At 45.7% G+C, this 22,497-nt stretch overlaps 1 protein-coding gene across 9 annotated transcripts in view; it reads left to right on the forward strand.

Annotated features, from left to right (window-relative positions):
* Positions 1-22,497, forward strand: part of LOC126531958 (uncharacterized) — a 206,992-nt gene that overhangs the window by 181,929 nt on the left and 2,566 nt on the right. For 6 of the 9 annotated variants that reach the window (XM_072288186.1, XM_072288187.1, XM_072288185.1 and 3 more), the window contains 4 exons: positions 2,581-2,663; positions 3,166-3,301; positions 9,668-9,721; positions 21,082-21,312. In XM_072288186.1, coding sequence (XP_072144287.1) covers positions 2,581-2,663; positions 3,166-3,301; positions 9,668-9,721; positions 21,082-21,312 — 504 coding nt within the window. The remainder of the gene's footprint in view (positions 1-2,580; positions 2,664-3,165; positions 3,302-9,667; positions 9,722-21,081; positions 21,313-22,497) is intronic. The other 3 variants (XM_072288190.1, XM_072288191.1, XM_072288192.1) reach the window with 3 other exon arrangements.

Here is a 22,497-nt window from a genome sequence, read left to right on the forward strand (position 1 = left end):
ATCAGGCTGCTACTTGCTGTTCGTCCTCCCACTTCGGCATACACGTGCCAGGTGCCCAGTTTTCCCGCACGTAAAGCATTGTGCTTGAGAGAACTGGCACTGTGAAGGGGAGTGGGCACCACCACAGCGACCGCAGGTACTGCCCATTGTCGCGAATTTGTTGACCGCCGACGGTGAGCCAGTCGCACGGGAAATCTCGCCGGCGTCCTTGGCGGCAGCTTCCATTGCCAGCGCTGCCTTCACGGCGTCGTCCAGCGACGGGTCGGGAAGCTCCAGGAGTCGCGTCTGCATGGCGGGGTTGTTGATTCCGCAGACGAAACGGTCCCGGAGCAGCGAGTCCAGTTGGTCACCGAAGGCGCAGGCACTCTCTAACCCTCGTAGCGCAGCAACGAATTGCCCGAGGGTCTCTCCTTTCCGGCGGCTCCGGTTGTTGAAGCGGAAACGCTCCATTAGCGTGGACGGTGCTGGGTTAAAATGCGAGCGCAGTATGGCAAGCAGCTCACCCAGCGTCTTAACGTGCGGCGTGGCTGGCTGGAGAAGGTCGAGCAGGAGGCTGAAGACGCGGGTCCCGCAGCTGGCCAGGAAAATGTCCCGCTGTTTGGCCTCGGGTGTGTCGTTTGCCCGGAAGAACACGCGGACTTGCTCCTCGTAAATTTGCCAGGCGGACCCATCTCCCTCGAACGGCTCGAGCCTTCCATACAGCAGCATGGCGACAGCAACGGTGGGCGGTGTTTCGCCGCTCGCGGCGGCGTGGGATGCTCCGTAGGTACTCGTCGCCAGCTTCGTCGCCAGAGTCACGAGGATCCCATCTTCGTCGCCAGTATCACGATCCACCCCGGGTCGTGAACAAGGGAGGGCTTCTGGCACCCTCCGATAGACGGACGCCCCGCAGCGTGGTGGTGCTGAATGATTAATGACCGGCGAGCTGCCGTGCTCGTCGGTGTTTATTGTGGTGCGGGTGACCACTGTTGCCTGCCGAGCTATAGCAGGCCGCCGAGCTTGGCGGGTGAACCAAGATTATGTCCGAGGGGGCATCACCTACTTGCTACACCTGGACTTGTAGTACAGATCTCGCAGACGATGGATATTCCACAATGGGCGTCACTACGATGCCCGTGCGCATCGCAGTATGTTAAAAGGCATTATTCTGAATGAGTACGGATGCATTACACATGTCTGGAGTTATAATCAAAACATCTTTTTTTAAATGCCATCAGAGGTGCCCTCTCTCTTCTTCTTGTATAATGCAGTATACCTCGCATTATATTGGTGGTTGCGTCATATTCTTGCAAATGCAGTTTTTTGAACAGTGAGTCATTCAGATGTCTCGCACTGAAGGAAAACAGCGGAAGGGGACTTGCTACATGAACTGTGCTGCAGAAGTGCTGCTTGCATGTGGCTTAAAACATATGAAAAAGAAAAGACTACGTTCTGGCAGTTATTTTCTAAGCAACAGTCATGGCAAACAGTACAGCAGCACTTCGTTTTCGTTGAATTTTGGTTTGTTTTGGTTGAGGGGGGGGGGGGCAAAATATTTGCAAGCATTAAATTTGGTGCAAAATTATCTGATACAGTTAAACGCCTATATAATTCAGTAAAATCGGCAACTTCCTTCATTATATAGAAATTTTGTTGTGTGGAAGTTCGACCTGTTATGCAAATAAGTAGTCACCGACCAATTTTTCTTGCACGGAATGGGGCCGCATAATTTTCTAAATTATCCGGCACTCGGAAAAAGAAACAAATTCGAATGAGGAAGCAATTCATTTTGATGAATTTGGGAGCCGACGCCGAATGAGACAGTTTCATGTCACGTCGACGATATGTTGACATTGGCGGTACGAATTAAGCGAAGCCAGCTACACTTGCGCCTGCACTCTTCCCCTGCGGCTGATTGCGTCGCCCACACGGGGACAATGCTATCTTGAAAAAGCGGCAGCAGCAGGGAGCAAATGCTTAAGCAACCTCAAATACTAAACGCATGGGAACACGGCTTGCATGATGGCATGCCCACATGCGGCAGATGCGGTGTGGGAAGGCACGCGTGAAGCCACCATCTTTCTTGTCTCACTCCCACACTTTCCCTCACACCTAAAGCACACTGAGTGCAGAGTGGGATAGGATCTTATCGCACTTGGACTTTATACAGAACATGATGCCGCTCTACTTCGATCGTTGCTCTTGTCACCCCTGCGTGATTTGAGAGGTGCTTTTGCAAGCAGCCGCTTGTAATTCAACCATTTGGCCATCTGTGTCCATGAAAGTTTCCATTTATTGTCCTGGAATTCCTCAGCGGCAGCAGTGAAATTTTGTTATATTGAAATCACATACAAACACACTCTGTTATATTGAGGTTTAAATACATGGTGTTCTATGGACTAAAATATTAAGTTATACTTCATTATATTGAGAATCGTTATCTCCAGGTTTAACTGTATTCAGTTTTCTTTAAATTCTTATTCTTAATTCGATTCAATATCCTATTAGGTATCCGTACATCCCTAGCAATTATCTATGAGATTTAGGTACCTCTAAGTTCCGAAACTCTGTAACAAGCATTGTGCGTAAATATGCTTCCAGGCACCCCACGAGGCACCTGCTCAATCGCAGCGAAGCGAGAAGCTCATGCGCAGGCTCATGGAAAGATATCCCAGTTGCTCTCGGTCAGTGCACCACATTCTGCTGCTCTTCCTCATCACTTGCATGATGTTGCACGAGTACCGACACACATTTTGCTAGTTGTAAAAACTACACGAAGCGCTTCTTCTCATGCAAAGGAGGGTCACACTTGGCAGGTATGCATGTCGGAAAAAAGTTATTGAACATTATAATGTGTGAAGTTGTGCAGAAATTATGGACCTCGCGTCATTGGTATTATCGTGATGTACATGACGAAGAGCAGAATTTGCTGACATTGTGTAGCAGTAAGACCAGGTATGATTACCTTGCTCTTAAAAAAAAGTGACCGTAGAGTCCCGCGCACACTTACTCTGCATGCACTGGTGCATCGCATGCGCAGCAAAGACAAAAACGGAGTAAGCCATTGTTTTGAGGCGCTTTGACAAACCTTGATAATTCATAATTCAAGGAAATGCATTCTGGCCTGTATGCATTTTGCTGACTGCTCAGTTGAGTCATTGTTTTCCCTCCATGTGCACATTCCAGTGAGGACATCCAGGCGGCACTCAAGCGTGTTCACAAAGCAAAGAGCTTCAAAGGGTTAACCATTGCAGACATCTTCAAGGCCACATCAGAAGTTTTAGATGAGACATTCCCACAGGCTCGGGCAGGCGACCCCCAGGTATGCAGTCATAAACTGGCTGTTTGAAACAGCTCTTGAAGTAGCATCAGTAGGGATGCCCTGATGAAGGACCTGCATCTTCCCGAGGTCATTGCATCACACATGTAAACTTGTCGCCGACAATTCACTCTTCTGACCTACTTTGGTGTCTTGGATTCAGCAGGGCACTGCCAGTCTGCAGCCAGATAATAGATCCTCGCTTATTTTTATTCTGTTATAATTAGTCTGGTTAATGCTGGCGATAAAGGTGGTGCAACAGGCTGAGATGGTAGAGGTTGAAAAGAATGGAATTCGGATGTAAATGTTATGCCACCTAAAATGCATTTATGTGCTCTGGGTACGTGACATTCAGATTCTCTTGTTTGCATTAGCTAGCCTTACATGGACGCGACAGCATTAAGGAGCTCGTGTCGCAGAAACGTCGGTGTCGGCGTCAGCGCGTTGGCTGTGAGCGATAAATCTGGGAAGGCACTTCATGAATAATAAAAAACAACTTGCAAGATGGGCTGGGTGGGAATTGAACCAGGTTCTCCGGAGTGCGAGACGGAGACGCTACCACTCAGCCACGAGTTCGATAGTTCAACGAGGGACAAAAGCGCCTCTAGTGAATGCGGTGTTGCCTTAGAAACGTGCCGTAGAAAGTTATACTGCGGTGTATATCGGTAATTATGAGCGTATAAATTACAGAAGTCGCAGTTACACGAGTAGCGAAGTACGTTTCCGCTACATTTCTTCTGCGCTTGGCGCACATGCAGAGCCATCTTGCAGCAAACACAGAAGACCCCCTCCTCGCAATGTATGGCGCTGCCCCGACACGTGGCGCGCCACTCGCCCCATGATCGCGTCCACCTTGGTGGCGCGTCGCGGCCGTCTGTGCCGATCGCGTCGTTTGGCTCGCGTAGATCGTTCGAGTGGGCAGTGCGAATGGGGTGCGATAACGCTATCGCGTTCCACTCTTGAAGGCGAAGCTTAAGCGTCCTCCAATTTTTTTACTGCACAGGTGGAACCCTTCTTACTTCCATAACACTCAGCATCTTCACTTGAGAACATGAATATTGAAAGATCAGAGAGGATTGCCCAATAATTTGGTGCACTGGTAACTTCATTAAATATTTAAGCGCCAGCAAAAAAAAATCGAAAAAGAAGTTTTTGGAAAATGACAATTTCTTTAATTGCTTATCTGGATAGGAAAATTTCTGCAAATTTCATATACAATAGAACCTCGTTGATACGTTTCCGTTACGTACGGTTTCCCGAAGCCAACATTTACAATCTAGAACACAAAAAAGTGACCCAGTAGAGTTATAGTCTTTTCTTAACTGTTCATACATTCCCGGAAAACATGGTTTTTGGCATGAACGTTCAGTACGTCGCTAAACTGCAATCGTATGGTACCGTATTTGTTCAAATCTACGCCGATAGCTTTTTATTCAAATATTCGTATACCAAACTCTAGGGTCGGCTTAGATTCGAGAATTTTAAGAAACATGCTAGTTTGTAATTAAAAATGATAAATATAGTACCTAGCTAGCGCCATCTAGAAAGTCACTATCGCAGCCGCTATTAGCCGCAGCAGTAGCCAACTGAAGTACACGAGCGACGTCACTATTTTGACCTGTGTCGTATCTGCATGCAGCTTGGCCCATAGCGTGGCGTTATTGTAATGGCACCAAACAGGCGATAATACTATAGTGCCGCTTTTCAAATGAAAGGTTGTGTTAGCCGCAGAGGCATCGTCATACGTTCAAGCCGGGCAGGACTTTAGCATCGATGAGAAAAACGTCATTGGAGGGGGCAACGGGAGACGCTTTTTGCATGTGCCGCAATGAGGAGATGACAGCGATAAGGCAAGTAAGCGCGCGATTACAGAGAGAAGCTGTTCACAGAGATCACATCGCATTTCGATGCGTGCGAGCCGTGCCACACTGTCTGCACATGCATGGGCGCACGGATGTGTGCGTCCACAAGCATTATAGGGGTATTACTCAGGCTCGCGCGTGCGCACCTGACCCTTCACTGGCTCGCACAGCGCCGATGGAGCGGCAGTCGCTCGCTAGCACTTTCGCAGCAGCCATAGCAGTCAGAGCTGTGACCCCTAACCCGCGGTTCGCAGTGAGTTGCGACCACGGCGGGTTCAGGCCAGGGGGGACAGGGTGAGTCTCGACCTAAGGTGTTTATTCACCTTAGAGTACATGTATACCAACTGGCAACAACAGCCACAACACATACAAATACAACACAAAACAAAACCTCAGCGGCGGAGCATTCCGCACGTCTGGGGTGAAATAAACCGCACAGTGTGGGAACCACAAAAGAGGCTGATAAGAGTTCAGCTCACCCAGAGTGGATCCGCGCTCGGGCCCTGGGGCGGTCAGTCGCACACAAAGGCCGGGCGCAACAGGGGGACGGCGTGCGGCGGTCTCAGCGGCTGAATTGAGATGCGGCCAGTCGCAAGCTCTTCAGCCGAAAGACAACGGTGCATCGGGGGAATAGCGCTTCTCCCCGAGCGGCGGAGAGGGAGTCTCCCCGGTTCCAAGAAAGGGAAAGGAGGGAACGGGGTGCCTTGGCTGCGGCGTCGCGGCCAGGCGCGAAGAGCAGCGGGAGCGGCGAAGGTGCCCTCTCCCCAGCTACCCTCCGCGAGCGAGCACGTGATTATCGCGTGATAACCGCGTGGCCGCTCCGGAGATATCGGGATGCGCGTGCGATCCCCACAGCATGCATGTAGTCTGAGCTAGAGCAACGAGGCTAGCAGCGATGGTAGCGTAGAGTGAGCTCAGCATGTTTATATTAAATAAATGCTTTTTTCATTTTGTAAACGCTGTCCTCACTTTTTTGTTCGGCCTACATTTGAGATAAGTTTTTTAAATTTTTTCTGGCTTCAGACATTCGGGGGTCAGCTTAGAATTGGGGTCGGCCTAATTCAAATAAATACGGTACATTTTCTAGTCTCTAGACCCCATGTAAATAAAAAAATGTGCGAGGCGTTCATAATCGAGAACAGTGCCAGTATAATGTAAAACTACTCCAATCTGTTTTTATTCCAAATTGTCCATTAGCCCTCCGTGATAGTTCAGAATGGCTCAGGCTCTGCCCATATGGGCTGCACTCGAACCTCGTGATGTCATCCTTGCGTGCACCATACACAGTGTGTGTGCGAGTGAACGTATTTGATGGTGAGCGGACAATGGCAGCTCAATCTCGCATGCGCTAAGGTGGAAAGGGGGGAGGGGGAAGTACGCCATCTTCCGTTGCACGCATGGCACTGAGGAGGGGAGGAAGAGGGGCGTTGGTACTTAGCCCGCATGCGTTGCGTGGGCTTCTTATCTTGAACGCAATCTGCTTTGGTGTAGTCTAGGTGGGCTGATTGCCTGTAGCTTTGTATATGCTGTGTTCTCGCCGTTAAGTTTGCGTTGAAGCGATAAACGGCGCGAACGTCACACCAGCATTTCAAGGGGGCGTTCTACTCCGGTGGCTGCTGCGTATAGCATGGCCGCACGAGCCCAGTCTTGAATACGATCTGTGATGCGGACAGTCTAGGCGCACCGAGGGCCGATAGCTTCTTATGCACAATAGTACTCATATGCTTGCGCGTCACCCGTGTTCACGAAGTGAAACGTCACTGTCTCTTTTTATTTCTTCCTCTTGTTTTCGCATCTGTCCACAGGCGATGTGTGCCGCAGGCCTCCAGTAGGGTGCCTTGATGCGCACGCCCCTGGGCACGGCGCATCGAGGCACCCTAGCCTCCAGGATTGGTAGTGGTGGTGGTCACTCTGAATGTCCGTCTTAACCGAAGAGCACGTCTGTGGTAGTTTGTCTTAAGTGGAGTTTCCGTCTTTTTTTTTTTCTTTTTTTTTTTTTGAGTCCATGGAGAGAGAGAGAGAGAAGAAACTTTATTAATGTAAGGTCCGGCAGTTTCATTGTGGTGGCCTCAGGTGCCGGCTCAAAGTCCTTGGACTCGGGCGGCATCTTTGGCTTGCTGGACGGCCCAGAGCTGGTCTGCCAACTTTTAACTTTTAAGAGCCGCCTCCCAGCGGTGGCGACGCCGATAGAGAAGGTCCCCGGCGGCCCCCGCAGCCGGGGCGGCGTCGGGAAGAAGCGAGCTCGAGGCTTCCCGTACTGTGGTAACGGCCACGATTACGGACGCGTCGCAAACGGATGGAAAAACAAACGTTCCCATGTTATTCGTTATATGCAGAATTCGGCTTAATCAAGTATGTCTTAACGAGAGTTAAGAGCAACCCAGTTATAACAATTATCAGTTATAAGAATGCAATTTTCGTGGCACTTGAATATTGTTATAAATGGGTTTGACTGTATCACCACCAGTCCTGTTGCGATAAGCTTCTTCGCCTATCTGTTTTACAGCACGTGGTGTGAAGTACCATTGGTAGCATACTGCACGCTTTTAGTAGGCGATAATGCAAACACGCTCCTTTCCCTGCTGCAGGCAGCGTGATGTACGTGGGCATCGCATTTCACTTTGGCGGCATCTGGCTACGCCCACCAGCTCGATTTCGTTTCGGTTTCCTGTCGCCCTCTTGAAACACAAGGCAATAGGAAAACAACAAAACGCGTCTCGGGCTGCCGAAGCACCATGAGCTCCATGCACGTCGCTGCATATTATGCAGATGTCAAGAATAGTTGAGTCTGTAAAATTTTTTTAGTTACTTTAAATCGTACGTTTCCCTGGTTAGCACATTTTTTTCTCAAGTTTTTTTGTCCAGTACAGTCGAACCTCGATATATCGAACAGCGCGGTGATCGCAAAATAGTTCGATATAGCCAGAATTCGATATATAAAACCACGTATAAAACGCGTCATAAACTAGCGCAAATCAATCAATGAACCAATCGTGGCGCAATAGATACTCACATGAAGCTTCAAAGTATTTATTTAGTTCGCTGAAAGTACTGAAGCAGCGTAGCCTGCTTCATATTGGCAACCGCGTGCTTGACCACGGCGTCCTCAACATAGTCCAAACGGTCCACAAGGGACAGTCCAGTGCCTTCTATTGCGCCGCAGTAGCGGCGTACAACGGCCAAAGCAGCTACAGCCTCAGTTGCACTCGGGAGCGGGGCAACATCAGCGCTTGCTGGATCAGCCTCGGCAGCGTCTTCGTTTGGCCGCTCAGCAGTCACTTCTGCCGCGATCTCCACGTCTGTTAACTCCGCCACTGTTCCGGTGCTGTCGTCACCGCCAACGAAGTCCGCAATGCACATGATGTGTGGCTCAGCCCTGACAAAGCGCTCCAACTGGCTCCACGGCCGCCTCGATCACGCGCGCACGGCGGGGGCAAGCTCCGCCGTGCGCGCATAGGTGCACGCGTGATCGAGGCGGCCGTGCTGGCTCCAAGCCGCCGCGTGTGTACGCCGCTACGTTCAAATGGCGCCCTCGGCGCAACCGATGTGGGCAGCTGTCGCAACCGATGTGGGCAGCTGGCGCCGCCGCTATCTTCGAGAGTGTTGCGGGAAAGCTCGCCTCATGTCAATAGAGCGCACTTGGTCTAGGGCGGCGGAGTTCGATATACCCATTTTACATCCGGCCCCATTCGAAATAAAGAATTAAAAATGCATGCGATTTTCCATGTGATATAGAAATTGTTCGATATACGCAATAATTCGATATACCCGTGTTCGATATATCGAGGTTTGACTGTATATATGAACGAGGTTCTACCATATGTACAACATGGGGGTAGTGAATTCACAACGTACCTGAAAATACACAACTGTAAATCGAGCAGTCGCTGGCGGAAGGTTCTACCAGTCTAACTTTGTCCACTGCTGCGCCGTATCAAAACTGTCATCGTGTTCAGTGACATCAGAGTCACTGGATGTGTATGTACCACTAAAAGCACTGTTATCACTGGCATATAATCTTCAGAGCTTCACAACTCTAGCAAATAAAAGCCATGCTTTCGCAATGGTTGTGAAAATACGCAACAGGCAGCCTATATCTGCCTGATGAAAGGAGTCAGTAGGCCCTCTAGCGGGGCCAAGGAGGGCACTGATTTGAATGTCAAAGCAGACTGAGTGAGCCCGATTTGTTACCGGTGCCATAGAACACCCAAGCATGTGGACGATGCAGCTTATCCTTGGCATTTTTTGCTGAATGAAACTGAAACCAAGTAAGACTCATCCACATCACGGAGAGGGTCAAAATTACACAAAATTAAGGTCACATCAAGTCTTATTTCTAATATATGAAGCAGTTGTTCCAATAGAAAACGTATTGCAGATCAAAATCAACTGCACCATGAAGTGCGTGAAGCGAGACATCTATGACTTCATCGATTGTGTAGCCCCTGTTGCTTGCTGTATATGAAATGGGTAGTATAGTTTGCTCATGGAGCTTCTTTTGTTACAGGCAGAGGAGGACCACAAGGTGCCAGCCAAAACATTGCCATTTGCTGCTCCACAGGTAAGTGCACTGAAACGCACGACAGAACGAAAAAATACAAGTGCAAATGCCCGGCAACTGGAACAGTGAAGTTGCGACAATAGAGTGCTGCTCTACAGGAACGGGCAGGTAGCGGGGGTGCTGGGCTTTTTCCATGTTGACTGCATAAAGGAAGTGAGTAATTGTCTGTTGCGAGCCTATACAGTTGAACCTCGATGTAACAAACGCTGATATATTGAACTATGAGAAATAATGAACTAATCATAGAATGATTCTTCTTGACATCAGCAGGGTGTCTACCAACCGGGAAAACGGGGAATTCTCAGGGAATTTAAACAGTCTGGAAATATTCAGGGAAAACTCAGGGAATTTGTGCTTTTATCAGGGAAAATTAGCTGTAACTTTATTGAAAGGGAACGAAAGTCGTGTTAATGGGGTCTCCAGTAACAGAGGAATTGCAACGAATCGTCATTGATGCTGTGTCATCGGCACGAGGTTATTGCCAGAGTACTTAACGACCTATTTTTCAGACGCCCGATTTTTCGAACATGCCCGATAATTCGCACGGCTTTGCACCACCACCACGTACTCCATATAGTCAATGTATATTGCCCTGACTGCAGGTCTGGAATGGCATTAATCAAAGCCACCACCGCCGCCATTTTGATTATGTCGCCGCCTCGAACCGGCACACTTGCACGCAGATCCGCTGGCAGCCGTAGCCACCACCGCGGCAACGTTAGGCCTAGCTGCTTCTGCGTTCGCTGTTAAGCTTCTTGCCGTGCGGTGCTGTGTTTTTCATTGAAACAATTTGCTGCTGTTAGCAATGGCACTGACTCCGCTTTTGTAATCCTCGCGATTGGCTTCAAAGCTCGCAGAGCACAGCGCGTTGCATAATACCAGTCTCCAAAAGTTAGCTTTGCCTTAGTACAGAAATGTTACGCGGTGAAGGATAACAAGCGTGGGAAGGGGCAATTGTCACGGGACACAGTATGTATTCCTTAATTATACACGCGTGCACCCCGTCTACTGTCACAGTATGAGCACCGATATGCCTAATAAGTGTCCTAGCAGGCCTTAAGAGCTTTTTCGGACGTGTCTGTGCCAATTTTAGCCCTTGAGGGCAGTTAGAGACATGCATTCATTTTTTTCGGACTGCCCGATATTGCGGATGTGTTTGCGGCCCCTAGGGAGTCCGAAAAAACGGACGTTGACTGTACAACTGACCAAGAGGATGCTTCAAAGGATCCATGGGGTGAACGCGTGGCAGAAAGAGGATGAGAACAGAAAGGACCGACGCACTGAAGAATGAGCGAGAAACGAAGCGTGCCGCCGCCTCTTTGAAGGAGCTTGAGCTCAAAAAACGAATTGTTGGCCGACGCCGAGATGCAGGTGTCCCTCATTCAAACCAAAATAAACTCTTTAAAGCAGTGAAACCCAACACTGAGATGTTGTGTACGGGCTGAAAGTATGTCAGGACATTTGAGGTTGACTTTGCAGCTGCTGAGAGAGAATCTTAGTTGTGACAAAGTTCAGGCCTCATACCGATGAGCTTGCTAATAGTTGATAGAAACAGCTCATATTCAAAAATATTTACTTATGTATGCATCTCCTTTTCATTCGTATTTGAAAATGTTCGACTGAATTCGGAATGGGTTTTACGATTTCTTTCGCTGTGCATTTTACTAACACCTTCCCTCTGTTTTCTTTTTAAATAATATAGATATTACTCCTTACTATTCAAACTGGATTAAGGCATTTTTTTTTCAACATGCTTGCTAGAGAATGACAGCATCGAGCAACATGTGTCAGCCTGTTTTGACATAAAAACAAAGTTCTGGCTTTCAGGGAATCTTGCAAAGGTGCTCAGGAAAAACCTGGAAAACTCGGGGAATTTGGAAATGTCAACTTGGTAGACACCCTGATCAGCACGTAATGAATACAGTTGAATTTCAATGTGACAAATTATTGTATATAATGCAGTAAAATTAAAATTTGGTTGGTCAGGCTTCACTTCAATAGAGTATTGATCTGCAAAGACGAAACCGAGAATGTGTGATGCTACATGATACCAGTTATAGCAAAGCAAATTTTTGTTTGCATTTGCACTTACATATGTATTCTAGTGGTGAAAGTATTGAGTACACTCACCAACCAACTTTTCATGCACTCGACGTTTCGTGCTTGTGTGATTATTCGACTTCCCAGTGCCGCCGCCACTTCGTACCCGTAGACCTCATCAGTATCAATAGTGATATCTGTAGGACAGACTGATAGCTGCCGTAGCATGATTTTGGGACCATGTGGCCCCCACCCGTGTTCTAAAAATAATCTGTCTACTGTTCACCAAGAGCAGGGATCTCCAAACGACAGCGTTAAAAAAAACTTAGGCAAATAATAAAAGCGGTGCACAATCAAAGCCACTGTTTTTTCACTGCACAGTTCACAAGCAGACCCTCTGTGGGAAATATGCGTGCATGTCCTGTGCTTTGAGACTTGTGGTTTCAGCTGCTAATATTATGAGGTCATGCGAGTTCCGACCGCTGCCAGTTTCGTAACTTTTTAAATGTGACTCTGTCTGAGTTCTTTGACATGATGTATCATATGGCAGCTTGATGGCAGAGCTGCAGAAGATGTTCATCTCATTTCTTTAACATTAGGGAATTAATAAAGGCTCCTTGCACGAAAGGATTGGCCCCAAGCCACTGCCGTCTGGTTACGAGTGGCTCTGGAAATTGGCCTTTTACGTCGACATAATGGGCCATGTGAATAAGCTCAACGTAAAACTGCACGTAGAAGCATACCTCATTAATGATCTCTACATGGCTTCAGGTGAACATTGCAGATTTTTGAGAAGCAGGTGCAAAATTTAAATTGGGAGGAGTTGCACTGCTGTTCAAGGATTAATGTGGAGGCTTAAGACAGCATTTCCTTCCCCATTTGAGACCAGAATCCTCGGCGGTCTGCCCACACAATGGTGTGAGTGGTTCTCTGACCTTGACTTCAGGAAGGACAAACTGCAAACGTTCCAAATTCATTTTACTGCGATGTGGGCGCACTGCCAGCTTCCTTTCAATTAAAAGTAATTGAACTGGCTGACAATTTCCAAGAATTCAAATATACCGTATCTCCACAATTTTAAAGCACACTTTTTTTTTAAAATAAAAGGTGCGTTCAAATTTGCATGCGTGTACAATCGTAACTAATTCTATGCAAAACCAAAATTAAACCAATTCTTACTAAAAAAGAAGCAAAAAAACAAGCTCATTGCGGAGTAGCTAGCCACAATGCCACTGAACGGGTCGTCTGAAGAAAGCGGCGCTCTGAGACGTCTCAAGGTGGGTCCATGGTGCGTGGAATGTACTCCCACAGACGATGGTTGCGCGAGCCTCCAGGAGTGTAGCATTTCTGATGCATTAAATGGAACTGAAGATGACCTTCTGTGGTCGGTAGACAGCGAAAGGGAGGTGTCGTCGGACTCCAATAGCCACTAGTCACTAACATTCGGTTGTGTGCGCCTGTATGCCTTTATATGTTCCATAATATCGTTTCAACACAGTAAGTGTCGACTCGGGTTTCATTACTTCATGTCTGCGGTAGAATTGGCACACAGTTATGTTTTTGGATATTTAGGTGGTAGTACTAATATAAGTGTGCGTTGCAATCTGTGCTGCAGTAGAATCGTGCATATACAGTAGTGCATTCTGCTTAGTGGCCTTTACAGCATCTTGCTGTCGTCACATGCTTTTCCATTTCTAACTAAGTTAATATGCGAATGTGTTTGTGTAAATATGTAAATATTTTCTTCCCTGCTGATCCTTTTGGGAAATTCTATTCCACATTTACTTATTCGCATGATTGTCGTGTTTGATGTTTCTGTTAATCAGCTGCTACTGCTTTAATGTGTTGCAATTTGTATTTGTTTCAATTAGTGCCATTCCGATAGTACAGTGTCTCATACTATATTATGCATTGTACTGAGCAGCCACCATCATTTTTAATTGAATATTTAAAGCCTTGGCAATTGTTAAAAATTTTCTTTACAACTTCATGCATATTGGGCTTTGCACTTTGTTTCAGTGCTGTTGCCTGTCGTCATCGACATGTGGGTCAGCTTGATTCGTATCCTGTTCTCTGTAAATATTGTAGAGTTCCTACACGCTTTAGAAGACATTTAGTTGTGCTCAATGTTTGTCAATTTCTGTCAAGATTGACAAAGACGCTCAAGAACAAGTGAAGGACCGCACAATGGGCGACGGAACAAAGAATGTTAGCCGTAACATTAAGAGACTGGAAGAGAGCGGTATGGATTAGAGAGCGAATGGGGATAATTGATATTCTAATTGACAATAAGAGAAAGAAATGGAGCTGGGCAGACCATGTAGTGCGTAGGTTGGATAACCGTTAAATCATTAGGGTTGCATAATGGGTGCCAAGAGAGGGGAAGCGGAGTCGAGGACGGCAGAAGACTAGGTAAGGTGATGAAATTAGGAAATTAGCAGGCGCAAGTTGGTATCGGATGGTGCAGGACAGGGCTGATTGGAGATCATAGGGAGAGGCCTTCATCCTGCAGTGGACATAAAATATGCTGATGATGATGTGTTCTTTCTCAAGCTAATGCAGTGTGGCTATCATCTAAATAGGGAGTTCTCACGTAAATCATTTTTGATCACATACTTCAGATTCTTTTAACTTCAGGCACATTCCATGCCAAATTAGCCAGCATGTTTTTTTTTCTTCATACATTTCAGGTATAGCTGAAAAAATTTACACGCTTATTGGAGTTCAAAACTCGTTCTACACATTTATTTCTTTTGCTAAAAATTTTATGGCATTTTGGTGACAATTAATGTTTCCTGCCAAGCTGAGCCAAAAGGCATCAATCAACATTTTTCTTTCTTTCAAAGGATTCAGTCATTCCAGTGGTGTATGGTAAGACAATGAAGTGATGTGACTGCCAAAATAACCAATATTGCAGATATTGAACACTTCGAGTGCTCTTGGAACAAGAAAAGCCGAAAAAATTGAAAATTTTGAATTTTTTTCCTTGGAATACGAAAAATTCTACAAGCCACAAATTAAATGTGGAATGGTAGACTCTTTGACATAGTATAGCTGGAAAATATTTCAACCTTGAAAGTTCAGCTCATCCCCTGAAAAATAACTGTAAAGTTCACTTTTCTATTTTGCAAAAAGCTTTGTGTTCAAGGTCAGAAAAGTAGCTTTGATGTTCAGCTTAAAGATGTGTGATATATGATTAGATAGCTCTACATGTATGCTATTCATATGAGACATTATAAAAAGGTATTTCTTAAACACAAGAAGTTATTTTTGGAATCTTTTGCCAGCACCAGCTTTTCTCTGTTGTGCGTCCATGCTTGCTGGCCTGGAATGCAGCCGAAAAAGCTGGCTTCATCTGCAACACAGATGACAGAGAAACGGTGTCATGGTCTGCATTTTATTGCCAAGAGATGCGCGTTCCAACGCATTGCAGCTTGTGCTTGGTGTGTGCCAGATGAACCATACAGCCATTCCACATCCATTGCACATAGAATATCACGTGTTAAATTTTGCAGGGAGTCCTGCAGAGTTAAAATGAAAATGTACATTTCCTGCAGTTTATAAAAAGAGATATTGATGCTTAAGGCGCTAGTAAATCCAGAGAAAGCGCTGATATCGTTCACACAAAGCATTTGAAGAGTTTGTCGCATTGCAATACAGTGCGACATATCAAGACACACTGCGACGTAGAAAGCAGTGTGACATACAGGGAGCAGGGCACAAAGTGCCCTGCTCCCCGGAACCTACAGACTGTCACAAGACAGTGCAAGTAGAAAACGTCTTCATAATCACAACTGAACACCTACAACAAGGTCTTGTGGTGTGATGCGTTGCCGCTGTTCGTAAGCCTGAACATGCTCATCTATAAAATTTGTGTGCCCTGTTGAGGATGATGTGCTCAGACATAGTTAACAGCTGCTTTTTGCATTCCCGGAAAGAAAAAGAAATGTGAGTCGAGGCTGCAGTGCTTGACGTCATTTGTCTTTGTATTAATGATAAAAGCCAGTCAGAGTTTCTTCAACAGTTTCTCGGGCTCACTTTATTGACAGCCTCTCCTTGCTAGACGGCATTACAGTAGAACCTTGTTGATATGTTCCCGTTACAGCTTCCCGTCACCATAGTTCACCATTGAGAACTTAATAAGAACTTAATAAATGACCCACCAGAGTTACACTCATTATTAACCGGTTCACCGAAAAACACGATTTTACGGCACCAACGTTCAATAAATCTCAAAACTGCGATCATATGATATGTTTTCAGGGCACTAGGTCCCATGTAAACAAGAAAATGCATGAGGTACGCGCAATCGAGAACAGTATATAGCCAACCCTCTCGCGTGAAAACGACGGCACGCACAGTTTCTTATTTCGGTACCAGCAAATCTCTGCCCCAGTCATCACACGCCGCATTCACAGCTGTCGCCACCGAACCTATTGCGATAAGCATCTTCACCTATCTCCTTTACAGTGCATGGTGCGTAGTGCCATCGGTAGTGTACTGCATGCTTTTAGTAGGCGATAATACAAACGTGCCGCCATTCCCTGCTGCAGGCAGCGCGATGTGGGCAACACGTTTTGCTTCAGCGGCATCACCCACCAGCTCAGATGTCTTTTCGGTTTCCCATCACCCTTTTAAAACACTACACAATAGGAGGACACCAAAACGCGTCTCGGGCCACCAGAGCACCACCAGCTCGGCCTGCATGGGTGTCTCCTCAAGCCGCAATGATTTGCGCAACGCTTCGCCTTACGTAGATGTCAACAATAGTAGAGTCTGTCAAATTTTTTTAGTTACTTCGGATCATACGTTTTCCTGGTTGGTATGTTTTTTCTCATGGTGTTTCTCAATATGTGTGAACATGGTTCTACTGTACGTATGCTATCTGCGCGATCCACGTACAAACATCCTTAAAAATAATTTCTTGTATTTAAAAAATACGTTTTTGTAACTTGTCACATGCATAGCCGACATGTAGAGCTATCTGATGATGTATCACAAATAGTTTTTGGCCGACCACCAAAAGCAACCTTTTTGACCTTGGAACACAAAGCTTTTTGCAAGAATTTGGAGCATTACGGCTTCCTTTCTTTCCTCCTTTTCGGGCGATCTGCTAAACTTTCAGAGCTTCAAATATTTTCTGGCTATACTATGCGCTAACTGGGCTGCCATTATATATTTATTTTGGGCCTTCCGGATTTTCCTTTCTTCTGAGACAAAATAATTGAACTTTTGAGTCTTTCTGCATCAGTGAGAGCTGGTAAAATTGCAATGTGTTCAGGTATCAGATCCCTATTATTTTGGCAGTCGCATCATTTGCCCAGCGGATACCTTTGCATGTAGGGATTGCCTGAAATTTAGACTCTAATGAGCTGGCTTCAAGTTGCATTCATAACGACTGTGACTGCCTATAAATTTCGTGCGGGCTTGATTCGTTGCCTACGCTTCTACACTACTGAAACGTAATCATTATGCAGGAAAATCAAGTTCATAGAATTACCAAAGTTGCAGTAATGACAAAACAATGGGCCCCTTTAAGACAATGGTGACACCTTCCGGACCACCTCTCTGTCCTGTAGATGTCTTTGACTTTGGCGTGAATAGAATGACGGTGAACAAGTACAAAAACCGCGTGTTGTAGCGGGTAAGGTGAACAAACTTTTTTTCCACCCTGAACCTCTATTATTATTTCAAAGTAATATACCCATCGCACAAGGACATGGCGATAAGATTTAAATTTCAATCCTAAAATAATTATTCACTCCTTCTCTGAACGCTAATGCCGCAAAGTCAACACAGCTAATTAAATTTGAAAATTATTTGTTGGAAGCATGTTTAATTAGCAGAATAAATATTCTAATCTATGCCCTGTACCGTTACTTGTGTTTATGAATTAATTTTCACTAATACAGTCGACTCCCATTCGTTTGACCCTTTGGGACCACAAGTTTTGGTTGAATTATCCAAAATGTTGAATTGACAAATGGCAGAAAAGTGAGCAAATTAATTCCTTCAGTCATGGCGTGCGCATTTGTGGACGTAACTTATTTTTGCCATTTCTGTGCACATTGCAAGGAGTAGACTAAGTAAATTGGGCCTTGTGCTTTCCTAAAGCATTTCACTTCCCAGTGAAAGGTATCACTTCAGACGACCGCTTTGGCACTGTCATGTTGGACGAGACGTTTGAGGTGGGGCATTTCGGTAGTAGTAATTGCAAGAGATCTTTGTCTTTTCTTTTTTTCCCCTTGTAATGCTTGCACCTGATAATTAACCTGTGCACGTAATTCGAGTGGGCGATTCAGTATTTTTGTTGAAACATCGCATGATTTACTGTACAATAAATGAATGTTTAATTACTGTGTAATTATGGTGGGTCAATACATAAATTTAACAGTCGTTCTCAAACCTTGACTTGCTTTCTATGGAGTTTCCAGCACTTTGGCGTAAAATGATGTAAATTTCACACACTTATTGCCAATCGATCGTAATTGGTGACTAAAGGGTTCAATACGTTCCTGTCTGCAGGAAAATAGGCAGTTTTTGAGTAGTTTTGGGTAGTTCTTGGGTAGATTTTTTTTTTACTGCAACAGCAAATGCTTGATATTATAGTGTATGGTATCAATTTGTAGGAGAAGGAATGTGCTTCCTAATGGTGTTATCTTCAAGCAAACATTTATTAGCAATTCATTGAAAAAATTATCTAATAAAAATGTTTCTAACTTAAACGAGAAAACTTAGTAAAAAACATCGATGCTGCTTTTGCACCAAGTGAACATAAAAAATTTTCGAAATATACATTTTGAAGAAAAATGCTATATACAACATTCCTGCAAATATAAGCTTTGTATCTTTAGAACATCTTCACACACAAAGAAAAACATTGCCATGTTGTATATCATTTTCATATACGGTATTCCTTTTGCTCTGTTAACAGTAACAAGTGTTCGTGTGCTTTCAGATATTGCTTTGTATTCCTTTTGCCTTCAATATTGTGTAACACGGTAATCTTTTTGTAGCCATATTCCTGTTGGAAATTTGTACTTTTTGTACCTTTACTGTTTAAGTAAAGGTACAAGTTAAGTTACTTCATGCCCTGCCATAGGGCCTGTAAGGTCCTTTTGAATAAATAAATAAATAAATAACTAGTCCAAGTGGCTATTGTACCACTGTGCAAACCGCCGCACTACTGCTGCGCGGCACTGCAGAGCCCAGTGCCGCGGTCAACTCTCGGCCCGTGATCTCGTGCAAAACTACACTCCTTGCATCGCCGCCACCGGCAAGTGATCCTGCCCAAATGACATTGACACCCTGCAGATTAGGACTGTAACCTTTAAAGCACACCGGAAATCTGTAGGTCTGAGCGCGGCCGCGACGATACGGTTTGGAGTAGAAAACGGAACTTACCAGCAGGTACCTGTTGATGTTCCGAGGCTATTCAACGCACTTTCGCCGTCCGTGCTACAGTTAGATGTATCAGAATCATCATCTGAGCCGATGCTGCTATCACCATCACAAAATTTTCACTCTGACTCACCTGAATTCGTGGAAATTCACTGTTTTTGAAGGGCAGCTGCGTGCGACATCAACGCCATGTTGGAAGCTATGAGTGCTTGTCACGCACAGCTAAAAGGTGCTTTAAAATCCCTTTCCCCATTGTGTAAAAAAAAAAAAAAAAACGAAAGCGAAACTAGAAAAGTTGTTCCTCTTTTAGGCGCTGGATGGTTCTAGTGTCCATAAGCGCGCCAAGTGTGGCAATATTGTAAGTTGAAACCATCAACCATATGTTATCAATGTGTGTAGGTGTGCATGGACAGGAAAATGTTAAGATTGCCATCATCGACAAACTACTTCAACGCAGTATTACAGTAACTATACATGTCATCTTTGGCCGGTGGCCCACACGCCTCAGCACTATCGTCACTGCTGACAAAATTGTGAAAAAAATTTTCACCGACGATTGCAGTACTCCCTAATGCAAATGTTGAGTGCAGCTGTTTAGGTGTTTTAATTCCTGATACATTTTAGCAAAGAATGTGATTCTGAACAACAGGGTGCTCTCAGCAGCATTGCGGAGCCTCTGCAGAGACAGACTAAGCATTTCCACTGGTTTCGTGTCTCTTCTTGTGTCGTCTGTTTGGCACTTTAGTACTTCAGTAGCGTCGCTCATTGTTCAGAATGAAAGCGTCAACACAGGAATGTTTGGTTCACATGGAGCATATTCTCCAGTGGCGGCGGCGGCGGCGCAGTGGGTCCGAAACCCACGCCAGCACTTTGTCTCCGCGCTCGCCGCATGCCTGCTCACCGCCGGCACCCTGCTTTCCTCCTCACCCTTTCACCATACTCATCTCCGCTTTCCTCCTTGCACCTATTCGCTCTCGCCACTTTTTTCATCTTCCACTGTGCGCCACGTCAGCTTATCTTTCGCTGGGCTCGTTCGCATGGTTATGTCGAGGCACGTCAACGCTCACCGCAAAAACAGGCCCCTAAGATCTGCACTCTAAAACATGTTGACCAGGGTCCGGCGCAAGTTGCCGTCATCGGTGCAGGGCTAGTCACTGCCATGCCGTCTGCTGAATGTCTTGCATTTTTAAGGTTTTTCTAAGCACTGTGCGCATGAGGGGATTGAGGTGGGGTTTTAATTAACTGAAGTGACATGATTTTGCATTCAAAATAAACAACCTTTTTCAATAGCAATGTGTAGTTTCTCGCCGGGATTTTCCATTGCATTTGAATGAAGTGACTAGTGGAATTAACCAAGCTATAGTTAACCAAAGTCAACTGTGTAGGTGACCCAAGGCGCACTAAAAAAAATAATAATAATTGTCTGGTCCTTGGTACCACCACTAGTCACCAATCTGGCCCTCTGACCGAAAAGTTTGGAGATCCCTGACAAAGAGCAAGTTAAAATTGCACATTTTGGCCTGTGGCATGGCTTGGCCACAGCCAGCTAGCCAATGTCGTGAATCCCATGCCATCAGACTGATTGCATAGTCACGGATCAGTGTCTACAAGGCACACATGTGTAATTTATTGTTTCCATGCCTTGTACCAGCAGGGCAAACCGCCAACTGGTCATCAAAATCTACAGGAGGCCCATTTGCTGGCTCTTCCGAGGTGTCACTTCTTTCTTTTGCATGTTTTTTTTTGCTGATATAAGCGTGTATTATAGTGAATATTGTGTATAATTAAGGTTTTCTTCCTCTTTCAGATGCAGGCTTGTTATAACAAAGTTTGGCTGTATTGCAGTCTTTGCGTAAGCTTGTAAGAATGCCTTTGCATTTAGATGTGTGTCCCAGCTTATTACTTGCTGTTTGTCGCAGCAGCCTAACAAGCCACGGCTGGTGCTAAAGGCGATGCGGCCCAGCCAGACGGCCATGTCCCAGCCACAACCGCCGCCGCCTGTGCAGCAGCAGCAGAAGACGTGGACCAGCCACCATGAGCCGCAGCACTCATGGAACGGCCGTGCTACTCAGTGCAGCATCTGCCTGGAGGACCTCAATGGCCTCAACAGGGAGATGCGCACCTCTTGCGGGCACTGCTTCCACGAAAGGGTGCGTGTGAGAGTGTTGCTTGTGTCTCTCAGTACATGCAATTGCATGTTTGTAAGATAGGGTAGGTGTCAGTAGGAGAGCGTGTTAAGTCTGTGAATGTGTGATAGTGTGTACGTGATGGAGTATGTGTGAGTGTGTTTGAGGACATGTACTTGTTTGGGTGAGAGAGTGAGCACTAGTATGGAGGGAGGTTTTGCAGAAGTGTACTTGAAAGAGGGACTTTAACATGGGAAGCTAAGCAAGTTGGTCAGGCTTCGTGTATAAAAATGAGCACAAAATAATGCACACTTATAAAAAAGGCAATCAACACACACACACACACAATAAGAGTACTGTGTTGTATATACTACACAGTATATTATTGTGTAAGGGCCTTACTTTTTCATAAATTGGAGCCCGAATTTTTTTGTTGCAGCCCTTGCACAAGTAATAAATTTGTATCTGCTTTGAGAAACAGACATGCTTGCTGCTTTAGGCAACGACTTTGGCAAGATTTTCGTCAGCTTTGTTTGCTACCTTATTCATCATAGCTGACAGGTAGCCACAGAGCTGAAGCAGTTGGAATCTGGTTCAGCAAGTTTCCTTCAGCATTTGTGTCCAGAAGTGCTGCACTGGGCAGCGGATAAAGACAGCAGGATGTAGGAGGAAAGAAACTGTACTGTTTGTCACACCTTCAGTAGATGGCACCATGAGCCTGAGACCGCATGAGACGCTTGGCGCATTATAGCCTGCACGGCTGCTGCCCCATAAAAATCCCAAATCATCATCAGAGATCACATAAATACATGTTTGGCAGTCTGCTCACAATACTGTATTGGGCAATATGGAACATTCTAAGGAAGGCAATTTGGTAGCATCACGGTAAATTATGGAATGTGATATCGCTACCAGTCACAGCTGGCTACAGTGAAGTGTCTTAATTCGAATTGATGGATAATGAAAACTGCTCTGCTGGACACAGCAAGGTCCCGTGTATTTGAATAGAGAAAAACTCCAATGAATTCAAACTCCAAAAACCAACAGTGGTTATTTCGAACAAAATCTCTCATTCCCATGCACTGCTCTTTGGGGCTTATCTTGTACGCATTTACTTTCCTTAACGATGTGCTCCCGGTACTTCAAGGCCACAAACGGCACGCGTGTTATCAGCATGACAGCATTCTCGACAGGAAAGTAGCAAGCGCT

This window comes from Dermacentor andersoni, chromosome 5, assembly GCF_023375885.2.
Source record: "Dermacentor andersoni chromosome 5, qqDerAnde1_hic_scaffold, whole genome shotgun sequence".
NCBI lineage: Eukaryota > Metazoa > Arthropoda > Arachnida > Ixodida > Ixodidae > Dermacentor > Dermacentor andersoni.